The sequence below is a fragment of the Hydractinia symbiolongicarpus genome, chromosome 2, assembly GCF_029227915.1.
Source record: "Hydractinia symbiolongicarpus strain clone_291-10 chromosome 2, HSymV2.1, whole genome shotgun sequence".
Taxonomy (NCBI): Eukaryota; Metazoa; Cnidaria; class Hydrozoa; order Anthoathecata; family Hydractiniidae; genus Hydractinia; species Hydractinia symbiolongicarpus.
The window spans coordinates 24,798,492-24,816,401 of record NC_079876.1 but is presented as its reverse complement, the minus strand read 5'-3'; the positions used below and the strand labels follow the sequence as shown (position 1 = coordinate 24,816,401).

At 33.4% G+C, this 17,910-nt stretch overlaps 1 protein-coding gene across 1 annotated transcript; it reads right to left on the bottom strand.

Annotated features, from left to right (window-relative positions):
• Positions 1–16,321: 16,321 nt before the first annotated feature.
• LOC130630001 (uncharacterized) lies at positions 16,322–17,194 on the bottom strand. Its single transcript, XM_057443398.1, has 2 exons — positions 16,854–17,194; positions 16,322–16,667 (listed from the first exon to the last, which is right to left on the bottom strand). The coding sequence occupies exons 1-2, from the start codon at positions 17,051–17,053 to the stop codon at positions 16,322–16,324; spliced, it is 546 nt and encodes a 181-aa protein (XP_057299381.1). The 5' UTR covers positions 17,054–17,194.
• Positions 17,195–17,910: the final 716 nt, after the last annotated feature.

Here is a 17,910-nt window from a genome sequence, read left to right as displayed (position 1 = left end):
CAGGGCCGGGTTAAGAAGGAAGAGCATATAAGCATTACTATCCAAAACAGAAGAAAAATGGCGAGCAAAGCAGCAGACTAAAAGTTTAATTAGACTTCAAAACTTGTGGAGAAGCTTAAAAATTCTCTAAATGATAATTTTAATTTAATTTGGCTTGTTTGTTTACATCTTGCATCCGCCATTTTTTTTCAACCCGGCAACAGTGTAGGTCTTGTCCCGGGTTCACTTTTCCCATATAATATGCAGTTTTTTCAAACGACCCAACACCAAGCCGACTCGCCTCATTTAACTAGGCTTTTAATATCGATTAACTTTGCTGTTATGCATATGTAAACAATTGCGGCCGGCCAGTCAAAAAAAGCGCTTACCTCGCACTTTTGTATGGACTGGGCAATTGAGCAAGAGTGAAGCAACAACGTGCATGGTCCAACCCTAACGGAATAGTTGAGATGGGGAAAATTACGCTAGGTTGCAGACAAATTTCCTGCGATCAGAATACTGACCGCGCTTTTTGATTGGTTGCTTCTATTATTCTTTACTCACGTGATCATTATCGGAAAATCCATTGTTATCAGCGCAAATGGCCTTACTCACTAGAGCAAATATACCTAATTCTCGTGCTTTTTAAGATGGTAAGATGTAACCACACTGGCTTGTGGTTATTGGTCTATTCTAATCAATTCGGTGTTTTCTCTGGTGGATTTGAATTTTAAAGATTTGCTCAGACACATTCGTTTGCGTTTCTACTTTTGCAAGAGAGAAGCTGAATTTTGATCTCCTCGAAGAAAGCTGAGTTAACTAGGCTAATCAGAAAAGTAAAACAGAAGAAAAAATTAGTGTAAATAAATCGTTACGTCAATTTTTTCTTCTGATTCATCAGGAAAGGAACTATTATTTCAGCGGTTTTTCTACAAAAAAAGTCCTAAAATGCTATATATTAAGAAACATAATGTTATCAACTTCTTCTTTCGCGCAAAATTTATTGCAAAATTTAATTTTGAAGAAATTTTGGGACTTTCTCGCTAAAATTAGTCATCTGGGAAAATTAATTCTAAGGCATACTCAGAACGTTTTTCTCTTCCATCAAAATGTTGAGCTTGACGGTTGTTTATAATGTTAGTTTTTTTGCGCCACATCTGATGGCGTATTTGCTGTCATAGCTCTAAACCTATTAATAAAATATTAAGACGGCCTTTTTTTGACCATCTCTTTCATAATAGCCGTATTTTGTCTGTCTGTCCGCGAAAGACGCGTTCTGTGGCGGAAACACGAATTTTTTAAAATGCGCACCAATACCAAATGCGATATATTTTTACCGACTTTGTTTTGAACAACTCACACGTAGTATACCAATCAAGACGCCTGATTCTTGAAAAAACAATCCAAGATTTTCGCCTAAAAAACAATCCGAGATTTTCGCGTCTGGACAAACGAAGGCCATTTTGATTTTAAAAATGGTCATATGTGGTCAGTGCGTATGGTTTGTAGGCCTGTTTGATGTTTTCTCTCCTGAAAGCTTTATATTTTTAACGTTTTTTATCCAGTTCCAGATCTTAAACGCACCAGTGTTAGGATTTTCGGCTAGGAACAATTTTCGTAGTTCACAGGTTCGTACATAAAATCTTAAAATTAGTAAGTTCAAGATTTGTATGTAGCTAAAAAACGTAACAATATATTTACCTTAACATGTAAAAAAATATAAAAAGCAAAAATAAACCGCTTTCAGAAGACAAAAACAGACTTATCAACGTCAACGTCACACAGCTTTCAAAATGGCCGTAATAACACTGCTTTTTGCCACATAGTGGTTTTTGACTTAATAACTCCCCTGGTTTCTAATTAGCCTTATTCATGTCGCGGGGGAATGGTGACGAGTAAGGCACTTGTCGGGAAAAAAATAAACATAATGGTAGTTGTCAAAAGTAAATAAAGGCGTTATTCTAGGCAAAAAGGTTTTAATAAAGCAGAAAAAGTATTACACACAATGGTTAAATGGTTTTGTTCCTTAGCGTTGTGCTTTAATAATTATAACTCGACAGATTCAAATAACGAGCCTATGAAATACTATCGTTTACCTCGTGATCCAGAAATACAAACAAAGTACAAACAAATTTTTAAAACATGTGGTATAAATTTTACAAAGGGACATATTTGTGCTGCTCATTGGAGTTCTGGAAAACGAATGACATCCTCTGATTTACCAGACGTTGCAGTTCCAGAAAAACAATATGAGAAGTTACATCAAAAACTTATCACTGCAAAGGACTTGCTATCTTCTTATAAAAATCCGTCTCAACAAATTAAAAATCGATACAAAAATGCTAAACGAAAATATGAAATAGCAACTGCTTTGATCTCCACAACACCTAAATCAAGTAGAACACCACCAACAAATGAAAAATGAACTATCTAAAAAACAGTATAATCGTAAATTGGAACTAGCTAATCTAAAAATTTCACAGCTATTAAAAGACCTCAAGGATGCTAATTCTAAAATTTCAAAACTTGAAGATGAAACTATTAAAGCTAAAAAAGAAATACGCAAACTAAAAAAAATGAACTCTATCATAAACAATAAATTAAACCATTCATATCAAGAAATATCTGATATGAAGAAAAGAGAATTTACTCACACCAATTTAATAAAACAGCCAACTACCTTTCAATACCTATGTGGTTTGACATTAGAACAGTTTGATATTATACTACAATGTTCTCTACCCTATATTCACTTAATTCCTTACCCCGACTGTGTTGGTAATAATTCAAGAAGAACAATAGATACTGCCACAGAACTTTTACTCATATTAACGATATGTCGTCATGGCATCCACCATGGAATAATGGGTTTTTTTGATTGGAAAATCTACAGCGACTGTCCAAAGAATTTTTATTGGATGGGTGATTTTCTTATCGACACTTTGTAGCCAAATTAATTTAAAACCACCCTCTGGATTCCTTCTGCAAAAGATGCCTGATATCTTTGTAAAAACAGGGCATGGTTTAACAGATTTAATTATAGATGCTACAGAATTTAAATTCCAAAGTGCATGAAACTTCGAACTCAATTCACTTATGTTTTCAAACTATAAAAACACTCAAACAGGAAAAGCTCGAGTTTTGACTCGATAGACATAATGAGGGTATTATTATCAACACTAGTCGGTAGCCTGTGGATAACCCCTTGAGATCGTAGTGATCGCAGTCTTAGTGCAGGTAAACCGTGACGCACAACCAAGTGAAGCCCTGTATTAAAATTATACAGTATATGTCGCAAATCCAGTGAACACACGCAGTATAATGTAAAAGTTTCATTTCCGCAAGTTTTAAAACACAGCTGGCAACTTGTTGTTACACCGTCATAGCAGAGACGATCATCCAGAATTTTTATATTTTGTGGAAAAAAATTTTGTGAGTTTAAAAAGTCATCTTGAGACTGTCATGAGGAATTAATACAGGTAAACCATGTTGCATATCCATATGTGGAAAATTTGTATAGAGATTTCTTTGTTAAGATGTTAAAAAGAAGTCCAGGACATCGTGCATCTATTCTGACTTCGGTTAAGCGATACGAACATGTTCGTCTCGCCGTCCTGGTATAAGAAGAGGCAACATGCGCTGGAAACAAGTTTGTTATTTTTAAAATTATTTGGCTGAAGTATTGTTCAAAAATAAGTTGCAAACGAAGTGATTTCTAATCCGCGGCAAAAATTATCCACTTTATTTTAACGGTAAAAGTAACAAAACTTAATAAAAACACCACCTCATTTATTTCAGCACATAACAGCGTGATATTGGATTGTCATCACGGGTAAGCTGATGCAAAGATCTCAAAATAATTTAACTTTTCAGTGTGTCTCACACAAAAGCAGTTTAATCCTTCAGGTTTGGCATAAGATAAGATATCTCTTTTTAAAGTCGAAAAAGTACAATGGTTGCCACCTACTCATACCCTTTAAGACTAGTGAGGTAACTGGGTTGACCTGTTGAGTGTGATTTGAGAAACCATATGCATGCATCTTTGCAAAAAGAAATTTATAGTCAATGTAGTCAAATGCTTCACTCAAATTTAGTAAAACAACTGCTACATATTTTTCGTGATCTAATTCTCTATGCCAATCGCGCAGCAAGGGTAGTAAACGATAGCCTTTCCTAAAACCAATAACAGTGAGAACTTATCCAACATAAATATTGATATCAGATCATGCGCAAATACTTTAAAGACAGCTGGGAGCTTGCTAATATGAGTAAAGTTTTTCTTTTTTGGCATAAGCTCTTTTTTTTTTAATAAAAGTGGCGTCCGCAAAGATCAATAAATCCAGCAAATGTATTTCCTGAACAAATTCATCGTTAAAAATATAAGTAAGATTTTGAGCGTACACATCAGCAACCTACTTTAATAACCTTTACCGGAATATCATTCTAAAGTTCACCCTTCTTAAAGTTTACCTTTTTTACGGTTCACCCTTGTCAATTTTAAACCCTTGTCAAAGTTCACCCTCGTCAGTTATACTTACGCTATGCTTATTATTGCTGACATCAACATGCCCTTTTCCCGATATTTTGGCGCTTCGCAGGATCTGACGTGGATTATTCTGTATTTCCATGCTAGAGAGTGTAACTCAAGATGGCTCGTGGCTCAGGATGCCAACGTATAAAAAAGTTCCACTGTCGTAGCATCTCTGCTGCGGAGTATTGGCGAGTTGATAAATTGTACCAAAAGAGAAGAAGAGCACTGGGGGCGAGGTTGGGTTATTTAGGCATTTTTCAAAGTAATCTCGGTCGGCGAGAAGAAATAGCCCTGACACCGAACAGTCATCATCGCAGTCTGATTGAGTGTGACATTTACTACTTTCGTCCGCCTGCCGTAATATTACCAGTGAGTTGTTGTTTATCACGGAAATAAATAACGAACTAGAATTAAAAATATATAAAACTTTATTTTTTGGATTAAAAAAATATATAAAAATCCGAAAGTATTTACCAAAAGCGTAGGATGTTTAAATATGTTATAAAGGGAGAAAATCAAGCAGGAGAAAAACGTGAGTTCAGTGTATTTTATAAACTGGTGATGTATGTAACTAGCTAGCTATAACTAAACACATAACTTGCTTGTGTTTTCGGCAAAGGTTAAAAACCATGGTACCTGCCTATTGAGATCCAAATACAGATAGCTGTATGTATGTATATATAAATATAGTGTGAAAAATGAAAAAAAAAAAACTTCGTTTGGAACTCAAAGTTTCATGCGTTCTTTGAACACAATCTTCAATATTGGCTGAAGATTGTGTTCAAAGAACGCATGAAACTTTGAGTTCCATCGAAGTTGTTTTTTTCATGAAAAATAAGTAGCTAGCTAGCACAACAAGTGATTTAAGAGCCTATTTCTGTAAGAATCATGCAGTTTTGGGGAGTTTTGATGAAAATAATTTGTTTAGTTTATTTTTACATATTTTATAGTATCCAATGAGTAAAGCAAATTCCCAAAATTTTGGGAATCCAACAATTCGTAATAGCGGATCTATAGCTATTTGAAATTCTTGGTAGTCTTTGCACAAGTGGAAAATTCCAAATTTGAGGGAAAATATTTCATGTTGGGTTTCTTTTCATTATGTTAAATTACTTTATTCAAAGCCTCAAAAATTATAGAAAAACCCATTTTGGTGACTTTTTGGTTTCTATAATGGTGGTATGAAACCCATTTTCTTAGGCTTTTGTGCCTCTATTATTCAGCCTGTGATTATTTTGGAGTCTACATTTTTTTAGCCAAAAATGTAGACCTACCTAAAGAGATGTTATTTTAACAAAGTTGAAAAAAATCTTTAAAGATACTGGGCCTTGACAAGCCGAAAACATGGTCACAAATCCTAAAAAAGGCTCCAATTTTGCCTCGGTTTTCGCAACGAATTTTGGAAAATGTGGTTCTGTTAGCCCAAAATGTGTACTTTAATAAACTATAATAAAACCGATGTGATTTTTAATTAAAAAAAAGAAAAATTAATTGAAAACTTGGCTAAAATCCAATAGAAATCTGCCCCGTCCAGGCTAAATTTAGGGTCTGTCACAATGTCAGCCATTATAAATGACGTCAAAAATTGAAATATTTAGTTATATTCTCAGAAGTTAGTCATGATGAAAAAAAACTTTTTCAAAATTTTCTTTGGTCAATTTGGTTCAGTTTAGCTTAGTTGAAAACTTGGTTTGATTGACAATAAAAACATCAACCAATATGGCCAAAAAGAATTACGTAAACTTCAGAGAGCAGGGCATGGTCATGCTGCTGAAATTGGGCATTCTTAGGTTGGGTGCTTTGTTTCATAGAAAGATTTTATTTTTGTGATTATGATTTTCTTTTTTTCTTTTGAACCATCTTATGCTAAACAGGAAATATCTTATATAAATAGTGCTTGGGAATGGAGCCGCGGTAGACAATTTAAAGAAAGGCTTTTATCTTATAAAATTGAATTATTGAGTATTAAAAATAATTAAAATTTCATCTTGGATGGCAATTCTTTCCTTGGCATCCAAAGATCATATAACGCAAGAATTAATGGAGGTGTTTAACTGCTCTAAATGACAAATTAAACAAGCTCGGAAGATGCAAATTCTTTCAATGCATGCCGCACAGAAATGCACACGCCGACAAAGGGATTTTAACAAAAGTGAACATTTCCTGGACTTCCTTTTTTCTAACGGTGTCCTACAAGATTTCGCATACGGTACTACAAAATTGAGTTATTCCAATGGAGGGATAGAAACAGTGCCACATGCTGTCATTACCGCACAATTTACACACATTATTACTTACTACTAGCAATTCTGTGCAAACAGTGATTCTGAATCGTTTTCCGAGAATTCTCAAGGCATCGCAGCCATTTCCACGAAAAAGTTTGGCTGGGTTAGATGATACAGTTGCAGATGGGTGAAATGGCTTCCTATTGCTTGGGAAAGTTGTTGACTATTTTGGAAGAAAAAGACACATTTTTGAAAAGTTGGACAGGGAAAAACGTTATTTGAAGAATGGCTTTTCACAACATTGCATCGATTATTCAGAATGTCCCTCGCATTGTATCTCATTTGCATTATCTGCCCAAAGAATCACTTCCTTTCACAGAGGCCGCAATGTGATGAACATGAAGATTCCTGCAAACAATGCGAAGAGCTTTTTTCATCAATTGATGGAATTGCAGATGAAGTGCAGAAAGGTCAGATTACAAACAAGGATGACCTGCTCTATGACATCAATGTGGCAAAGCATGGCATTTTTAAATGGCTCCAGCACATAATCAGACACGTTCAACAAGATAAAGAAAAATCTGAAGTATTTGAACGCCTCAGCAACTCGACAGCTCTCTGAATTCGAGATTTTTGCCAAAAGGTTCTCCCAATGAAGTTTAGACAAGGACAATGCAATTATTTTAGCAAGAAAAGAATGACCTTGCACATAGATGTCTTTTGGAGCAGAAATGAAAACGGTGAAATCCGAAAGAAAGCATATTTTACTGCAGCATTTAGAAGTGACCAAGATTTACAAGATACTCTATCTCTCGCAGGATATGTCATTTTACAATTCAAACAAGATTTCCCCATTGTCAACGAGCTGTACGCGAAGTGAGATATTACTGGTTGTTATCACTGAAAGGTTTGCCCAGCGTCTCTTTACAAAATTTGTATGCAATACAAGATTGTCTTAAAGAGACTAGATTACAAGGAGCCCCAGAAAGGGAAAGATCAATGTGATCGTGATTCAGCTGTGGCAAGAAGTGGACTTCGATCATATGTGGACGAAGGAAATGATTTCTTGTCAACATAAGATGTTTTTACAGTCTTCACATTATCGTCGATGAAAGACACCAAATTACCTGTTGTCTCATCCAAGAAAGAAAGCTTTAAATTTAACTGCACGCCAATCAATGGAATTTCAATGTATCATTCATTCAAGTTAACTGATGCAGGGATGAAATTTCGAAGTACTTTAATGTCGGAGCTGATGTTTTTAAAAGTTACACACCAGACTAGTCATTTGAATCTGGAGCAGTTACTATCAAAGAATAAGTAATTTGTCCTGTGTTTTATTTCATTGTAAAATGTTATAGTAGTTATTTTTATAAAATAATATTAAATATCCGGTCTGCGTAATATATGGTTCCGAAGCAAGGAGGAGATTTAAAGTTATTAAGGAACTAGTGGTTAGAAGTGATGCCAGTGTCATTTAGAAGTCATTGCAGTCAAAAAAGAATACACTTATTGTTTATTTTCAATAGTTCAGTTATAATAATGGATTTTTTTCACAGTTAATGATAGATGAAATAACCAATTACGTTAACTTGGTGAGAAGTGCGAATGATACCGAGTATATGCTGGAAAGAGAAAAGTTATAAACGGAGATGCATTTTTTTAGTCTTTCTTGTTGGCCTAGAGATCTGAAGCAACCTTTCTTTAGAAAACCGATTTCTGATGAAGAAACAATGAAACTGATGTTATTTCTTTTAGTTCTATTTTAGTTTTCTTTTAGTTTTAGTTTTTCTATTTTATTTAGTTTAGTTCTATAACCATTCAGAAATATAAATTTCGTGAAAAATAATTACAATATAAAACGGTTTAATAAGACTTTAACGAGCTAACGTTTTGTTGTTACTCGTAGCCAGAGTTTAGCTAGAGTTAAAGGGGGTTAAAAAAATTAAAATGAAAGAAATATTTTAAATATTGTAACTTATTTTCGTAGTAATCGAGGGAAGGTACGAATTACCCATTTCTACTCATCTACAAAATCTACGAGATTTTCTAAACAAAGTGAATAAAAAAATAATATGAATTATTACTATTTAGGGAATGGGTGTTCTCCAAATTTGACATGCCAATGGATAATTTCATCTAACAGAAAAAGTACAGATCGAACTATAAAAAAAGATTAAAACAAATCAAATGGATCGTGAGAAATTGGAGAAATAAACAGAATGAATGGTTTTATTTTGACATAATATGTAATAGACAATTGTTTTTAAGTGGAGATATAAGAGATGTTCGCTATGCTTGATAATTGACAAAAATAGTCGTTAACCCGTGGAAAAATCCACGGGGTCGCCCGACGTGTTTGCTCATCTTTTAAATTTACCAGTCGTAACAAGGTGGATAAAAATATATCGCATTTGATATTCGTGCGCATTTTAAAAATTTCGTGTTTCCGTTACAAGAGGCCGCTTTCGCGGACACACAGACAGACGGAATACGGCTATTATTAAAGAGATAGCCGGGAAACCCGGCGTCAAATCGCCGGGATGAGCCCCAAGTAACTGTTGTTGAACACCCTAAGGAGCGCTTAAAAAGAACTGCAAACTGTGCGACACAGTCAGGTGGAGCACTTTAGTACAGGTATACAGTATGTCGTAAATCAAGTGAAGCGCACATACCATTATAGTGTTGCGACTGTAACATATTTTTCAAAAAATAACTTTCCTGCAACAAGGGCTGAAATAAAAACACAGTTTACAACCGTTGTGACTCTGTCATAGCAAAAACAATCCGTCAATATTATCTTATTTTGCAGAAAACGTTTTTGTAAAAGTTAAAAAATTAATCGTGACACCGGACTGAGCGCTTAGTACAGTTAAACGGTGTTACACAGGTGTATAGGGATAATACCCTTTTGAAAAAAACTTTCTTGCAGACTCTATTTAAATGAAAACACAAGAAACAGTCCTTCGCTTCTTGCACAGGGCTAAGCGGTAAGTCCAGGTAAACATTGTTGGACATTCGTACAGGCGTGATTCCCAAGAAAGTTCATAAAATTAATTGTCACAGTGGGCTGACCCGCATAGGCGTAACAGCCTTTTCCTTACAGGCTATTGTTAACACTGAGCTGACCGCTTAGTACAGGATGTGAACAGTACCCTTCTCCAAAAAACTTTATCACAACTTTGGTTTAAATGACAACACAGGAAACAGCCTGCCGTTACCCCTCCAGCTAAAGCAATTGCTCAGCGATTTTATTTGCAAAAATGTTTTACGGAAAATAATTAAGGATGTAGCTACCTAGCTAAACTGCATTTAGCATAAGATTTATTGCTGAGAATATTGCGATATTGATAGCCAAACTTTAACTTTTTAGGTAAATATTTGAGATAGCTAAATGGCTATATCCTCGACATAAAAATAAATGTTGGGTTGGAGAAAAACCTCTTATACCAAACAAAATTAGTAAAAAGTAAGGCTATTAGCTAGCTAGCCTTCAAAATATTCGTTCCTAGCCAAAAATCCTAAAACTGGGGCGTTTAAGATCTACACGTAGCTAAAAAACGTGACAATATATTTATCTTCACATTTTGGAACATAAAAAAAACAAATATTACAAATATAAAAAGCTTATAGAAGACAAAAAGGTGAAACAGACTTAGAAACAATACTGACCACCATTACTTCTTAAAAACTGAAATGGTCATCATGTTTCTTCATTGGCATGTCTAGGCCGCGAAAGTCTTGATTGGTTTTTCAAAGAATCAGGCGTTTTGATTGGTATACACGTGCGAGCGGTCAAAACAAAGTCAGTTAAACTGTAGTACAGGTATACAGTATGTCGTAAATTAAGTGAAGCACATACACCATTATAGTCCTGCGACTGTAACATATTTTTCAAAAAATATTTCCGCAACGATAGCTGAAATAAAAACACAGTTTACAAACAACAGTCGGTACCCCATCATAGCAAAAACAATCAGTCAATATTATTTTATTTTGCAGAATAAGTTTTTGTGAAGTTAAAAAATTTATCGTGACACTGGGCTAAGCGCTTACTACAGTTAAACCATGTCGCACATGCGTATAGGAATAATACACCATTGGAAAAAACTTTCTCACAGACTCTGTTTAAAAAAAAACACAACAGGGCTGATCAGTTAGTCCAGGTAAACATTGTTGCACATCCGTACAGACAGAGAAAGTTTAAAAATGAATTGTCACATTGGGTTGACCCCTTAAGTCAGGTAAACCACGTTGTACATGGTGCATAGGCGTAACAGCCTTTACTAAAAACAACAGTCTGTTGTTAACACTGGGCTAACCGCTTAGTATAGTTAAACTGAGTTGAACAGGCGTATAGGCGTAATACCCCTTTTCCAAAAAAAATTCATTGCAACTTCGGTTTTAATGAAAACACAAGGAACAGCCTGTCATTACCGGTTCAGCTAAAATAATCTGTCAGTCATTTTATTTGCACAAAAAGCTTTCAGGAAAAAATAATAAAAGATGTAGCTACCTAGCTAACTGCATTTAGCATAACACTTTTTGTTTAAGAATTGTTGTAGCCAAACTGCATTTTTATACTCTCAATTTTTGCCAAAGATAGGAGCTAACTAAATGGCTACAGTCACAACACAAAATAAATGGTGGGTAAGATAAAAAGATGTTATACCATACAGAATAGTAATAAGTAAGGTTCTAGCTAGCTAGCTAGCCTTCAAAATCTTCGTTCCTAGCCAAAAATCCTAAAACTGTTGCGTTTAAGATGTGTACGTGACTAAAAACGTGACAATATATTTATCTTAACATTTTTTAGAACATACATAAAAACAATATTACAAAAATAAAAAGCTTATAGAAGACGAAACAGACTTGCAAACAGCACTGACCACCATTACTTTAATAACTAAAATGGCCATCATGTTTCGGTCCTCATGTTTCTTCGTTGGCATGCCCAGGCCGCGAAAGTTTTGGATTGGTTATTTAAACAATTAAGCGTTTTGATTGGTGTATTATGTGCGAGCGGTCAAAACAAAGTCAGTAAAACTATCAGTAAACTGTCCCATTTGTTTTCTGTAGCTTCTGAGCGAAAACGGCGATTGAGGTCACGGGGGTAATTATTATTAAAAATGGCGTATTAAAATAATGCATTCATTTTTATCACTAAATTTATTTCTCTCACTTATGGCAATAAATTAACGTAATTCAATTAATTAAAGAAAGAAATTAATTTTTAGAATTTATTTTAATCAATAATAAGATTTGCGATTAAACAACCCCCTGTTTTCTAAAAATTCGCGGAAAGATCAAAGGAATATCGGTAACCCTTTTGAACTATTATTATAGAGAAGATATTTTATTGGTAATAAAAGGTATTAAGACTTTAGGATTTCAGATGATACGTTATAAACTTTGGCAATATCCTCAATAATCTTTTTGAATAGATCTGTCACTTTGTTAGATTAACGCCACATAAATTTAGCGAGGTAGGAGCTGAACATGGTCTTGCGTACACCAAAAGCAGGAGCATCTTCTTTGCCTGTCTCCAATGACCTTTTCATTGACATTTTCTATCGAGTGATTTACTTTAAAATGTGTATAATCAACTCTCTAAGAATGTCATAAGGTTTCCAACAATCGGATATAATTTTTGTTCCTGGTTTTATATACTTTCGTATTCAAGGAACAAGTGTATCGCGATCACGTTTGTCGACTGCTACCAGAAATTTTTTTCTGGATTCTTCCTCAATGCCACCAAAAACCTATTGTCCCTCGACGTGATGGCCACGATGGTATTTTCGTTTGCCGAATTTGCTTTCGTCTATTTGCACACACATACCTAAATTAATAGTATATTGTTAAATATATGTTTATTCCAACTGCTATATATTGTTTCCAAGAAATAGATTTATATGTAACCTGGTCCACCAATTCGCTCACTTTCCCTCATCATAACTATTTCGCATATCTCACGACAAAACATTGACCAATCTACAACAGTATTAGATGAAAGTCCCATTTGATTAGATATCTGTTCATGTTCAATACCTATGGTGGAATAATAAACTTGATTTCACATGGATCTTGAAATGTTTAACCTTAAAATAGTTTTTTTCAAACTATTGTACTATCGTGATTTTGTAAAAATTATGTAAAAAATTTGTGATGATGTGAGGAATTCATAACATACCTGTTGACCACCAATATGTCAGTTCTATTACCTCTTCCATTGTTAAGTTTAATAGGGATGCCAATTGTGTGAACTAAATACAGGTTTTACAGGATTTTATAAGAAATATGATGATGGACTTAATTTCAAAAGTTTCTTCACTTCTTTAGGAGTTTACTGCAAAAAGTTCCTTGTCACTCTTTGCCTTCATTTCTTGGTCTTTGTTTATCTAAAGAATGTCGAAAAATAATTGAAAATGATTTGAGATAGAAGAGGGGTTTGAGCAAAAGATTCATTTTTAGAATTAAACCAGTTTAAAAAAACATTATGTAACATTATATAAAAATATTAAATGAACTAGTCGATTAGGCCCGTGGAAAAATCCACTTAGGCAGAAAAACAATTGAAAAGTTCTGTCATTTGAATTTTGATGACATCAGCAAATATTTCAGTATATTGAATATGCCTTTTACTAAAAAAAATAATCTGAAAATGCATAAAAAGAAAGTATATAAGTCATAATTTAACAAAAAAGTTCTTAAAATCTAACACAAAATATCAAATGTCAAATCGCATGAAATCCTCCCAACAAAACTTCTGACAAAATATGAAAAACAACGACGTGCAAGGTGTAAAATCTAGTTAGTAGAAAGTTACAACATTGACAGTCACAACCCAGACAGTTACGACAACAATAATAATAATGTCAGAAATAACACATATCTCAAATATGGATACATCTTATTATGTGATTATGTTGAAAACCTTCAATATTTTAAAATCTGAAATGTCGAAAAGAAAGGCTTGCAACAGTAAGCACAGATCTATGAAATAAGTTCTTTAAGCATTTTAAACATTGTCTTTTCCCTAAATGCTTATACAACAATACAACCTGAACAATATCAAAAAGCCAAACTTAAACAAACACAAAACACCTAAAAACAAAAAGTTAAACTTTGAAAAATCATTTATTTGGTTGCATACCATCCTCTCCCGCAAAAATATGCACAAAATGTAAAAATTAACCGGTTAACAAAACAATTTTTTGTCTAATGATCCGTACTGACTTTACCAAACATTTTAACCTGAAATGTCGAAAAAGCAATGAGCAAGGAGTAAATTTCAAATCAACAAAAATCATTATTTTGAAAACATTGTATATATATATGGTCCTTCCTCACAAAAGTTTACAATAAATGTAGAACACAAAGGTTTATGAGGAGCAAATCAAAATATGAACAAAAATCAGTTCAATGGGCATGTTCTATATTGTCTTCAGCCATAAAATCTTCCACAAAATTGATATGAAACCCATCAAATTCAACTCAGAAAAAGCAGTCATTTAAGTGCATACAAAAATACAACTTGTAGAATATCAAATTATTATTTTTAGTATATATATAATTGCATATGGTCCTCCCTCACAACAGTTAAATTTTTGCACTAAATTTGCAACACAAAATACAAATTCTAAATAATTCCTATGGTTTTCCTTTTCCTTTCCTTTCCTTTTCCTTTTAAGTTTAATTAAAATATAAAAGATGAGAGGTGAACGACAAAATCAAAGTTTGCAGAATTTAATTATTTTGGTATATATATGTCTATTGATATATGCCCTTTATAACAATATTTCAATCCAAAATGTGAAAAAGAAAAACAGTTTGCAACAAAATCAGTTATTCTGATGATATTGCATACACTTTTTCTCCACAAAAGTGTAAAAAAAGAATGGTTGTAGGAAATACTTCTGATTCAACAAAAATCAGTATTTGCATCTTGTACTCATTAAATATTACCCAAAATTTCAAAAAACTGTGATTTGGAACGCATCAAATTTATAAATAGAGAGGGATCAGTCATTTCGGTATGTTGTACAGAGTCCTGCCCGGTAAGAATTTATACAAAATATAAAAAAAAAACAGGTTTTTTCGGTGTTGTACTCCCTCAAAAAAGTTGAAACTTTTCTTAATTGAGACAAAATGCCATAAACAAAAACATTTTAGTCAGAACATCTAGAACAACAAAAATCACTACATTTAAGGTACCAGAATTACTACATGTTAAATAAAAATCGTTTCGTCATATTGCATGTAACCGATGTATATAAGTTTAGTTACACAAAATGTGAAAAATACATTATTTGCATACACAAATTGTGAAAAATACATTATTTGCTTAAAAACAGTCCTTAAACTCTTCTTAAATAATATGTAATACTTTTTTAAAAGTTGTTGTGGCTTGTTAATATAAGCTTAAAATGTCAATTAAAATAAGTTACAGTCACATTCTTAGCAAAGACCACTAAGATTAGCTTACATGTAAAAAGCAACATAAAACTGAAGCTAACATAAGGTAGCTACAGCAGCTAATAGCTGGTCACTTAAATATAAACTGGAGACTTAGCTAGGTATAAAGAACATGGCTACATATTTATAAATTCCTAGCTACCTAGCTAGTTGTTGTTGGTGTGGTTGATGCTAGCTAACAAACATGTCTCGCATCAATAATATCATCAAAACTTTAAAAAACATAAACAAACCTTTCTATACTTCATTTATATACCATGCCCCTTTTTAAATGCTTTTGTAAAGATTTATTTTGAAGGCAAGAGAAGACAAATGCTTAAAAAGGACAGCCATCTTTTTTGCAAACACAATTTCCGTTACTTTGTGCTAGAACTTCATTTAACAAACCACACAAAACTCGCGGCTTTTCACGACAAAGAAGACATATTTTTTTCGGCAACATCAAAGATTTTTTTCGGCAATATCAAAGGAAAATGACGATATCAACTTTGCCTGTCACAGACAGACGGACACACTTAGCGTATTATTATATAGATAATGAAACTATTTAAAGAACGAAAAATTTGTCACTATGATGTATACACTATGATTGAAAAAACATTTGCACTAAAACTAATGTTATAAACATTATTAAAAATATCAAATAAAACTTCTTCATAAAACTAACAATAGTCTCTATGATGAAAGCAATTAAGCTTCTATCTGTTCTGAAGTAATTAAATTCTGCGATAATAGGTATTCTCTCATTGACGATGAAATAAGTTTATGTATTTTTGTGAGGTATTTCGTACTGTAATCTGTGCGATTGGTAATCTCCTGGAGACACAAGGGAAGTTGGTATATTGGACTACAAGTGAATCGTAGGATGCTCGTGCTGCTCTGAAAGACTTTATTGAGCGTGCAATGTTTGATTTTAGTTTCTTTATTGCAGCCAAATATTCTGATTTCATTATACCCCTCATCTTTGTTTGAGAAGTGGATTTGTATATGCGATATGTGATGACTGGTCCAGGACACATTAAGATTGCTTTTGAAATTTCTTCAATATTTGGTTGAGTTTTTTTTTCTCGAACTTTATCGTTGGTTAATTCTTTTATGAACTAAATAATATTTAAGAATTAGTAGTTATATTTCTATATTTTAAGGAAAGATACTTTTGTATTATGATAATTATACTTACCATTGAAAAAAATTCCTTTTGTTCCTCCGCGATTTCAACAAAGTGGATGGTCTTAATTAAAATTTCTTTTGTAATTTCCTCAGTTAGTGCAAATGGTCTTTTATTCACAATGGAATAAAAAACTTGATGCAACGTGTGAATAGATGCTGCGATGCGTGGGACGAGATCACTCTTCTTTGACTTAGGAGTAGGCCTTCCTTCTCTTAATGCGTTGTTAAAATCAGAAATAAAGTCTGATTCCATTTGTTCAAAACATATAAAATTGAAATAAAGAAAAAATTATTTACTATATCCAGGTTAAAAATATAATATATGTCATGGGGAGAAATTCCGGTATTATGCATGTAATCCTTTTTATAATAACCAGGGGAATGCATAATTTCCAATTTATATATTTGCCGTAACATTTATCTTAGATCATTGGCAAAGAGGGAATTAAAGGTAAATTAAATAAAGGCATTACTGTAATGCTTCTTCGCTGAAATACAGGAGTGTTGGATTATTGGGATCCAAATCAACCAATGGTTCACATACTTTGTGTACTCCAACGATGTCATGTGTATCTAAGTGCGACTTGGTCTCAATTTGTGCATAAGGTAATCGTCGAATTGAGGATGGTACCATAATGAGAAAACGATCCATTAAACCGTTACCAGTATCCATTTTTGAAAGTGCGCCATAGATTTTATTTGAGTGGCCCCTGAAATGTTAACCGAGTTTTAGGCATATGTATATAAATATAGATTAGTTTTAGTGTGACACGTCAAAACCTAACTGAATTCTAAACGCCACACCAGTGAAATTTGCTAGTGCAACGGGTAACAATATGAAATATGGCCGTTGGCAGGAGTTGAATTAACTCATAAAAGGCAATGAAAAACGACCAAATCTAGCAATCCATATATAGGAATAGAAATTTTATACCATGCAAGTCAGTTACGCTAACGATATATTAGAAAGCATTACTGAAATATTCAACCGCGCAATGTTATGAAATCTTCGCAATACAAAGACATCCTATACCAACATGTTTTTAATTATAACGTTAATTACTCAAATGCAATATAAATTAAAAAACTAACCAATTATGCTAAATGCAATGTTGGAGTCGATATGTCTTTGATTCTCCGTAGCATAATTGGATGAACTGCACCCACCAGAAAATAATTCGCAGAGTAACTGTGTATCACCACTGCAGTTTTCATCATCTTGTTTCAAACATTTGAGCGAATATTCTGAAATTTCAGGATTATGATGTATAGTGATTGCTGTTTGGTTAATATTTTTGTTAAGCCACTGCTTGTTGTATTACTAATGACATCAGTTGTAGTTGCAATTCTATAAGTGGATCTATGGCTGTTGATTTAAAAGCATGACATTTACCAGTGGATGGGGGTCCAACGAAAATGCCGAACAAATTTAAGTTTAAATGATAGCCGTTTCTTATTGTATATAAATATAGATTAGTTTTAGTGTGACACGTCAAACATTTGAGCAAATATTTTGAAATTTCAGGATTA

What these genes read in the sequence shown, in the direction of transcription:
- LOC130630001 (XM_057443398.1), bottom strand. Translation starts at nt 17,053, where the DNA reads ATGGATACTGGTAACGGTTTAATGGATCGTTTTCTCATTATGGTACCA. An exon ending in TTCAGCGAAGAAGCATTACA is followed by an intron (nt 16,668 to 16,853) that starts GTAATGCCTTTA and finishes TAGTAAATAATT; the next exon opens with TTTTCTTTATTTCAATTTTA.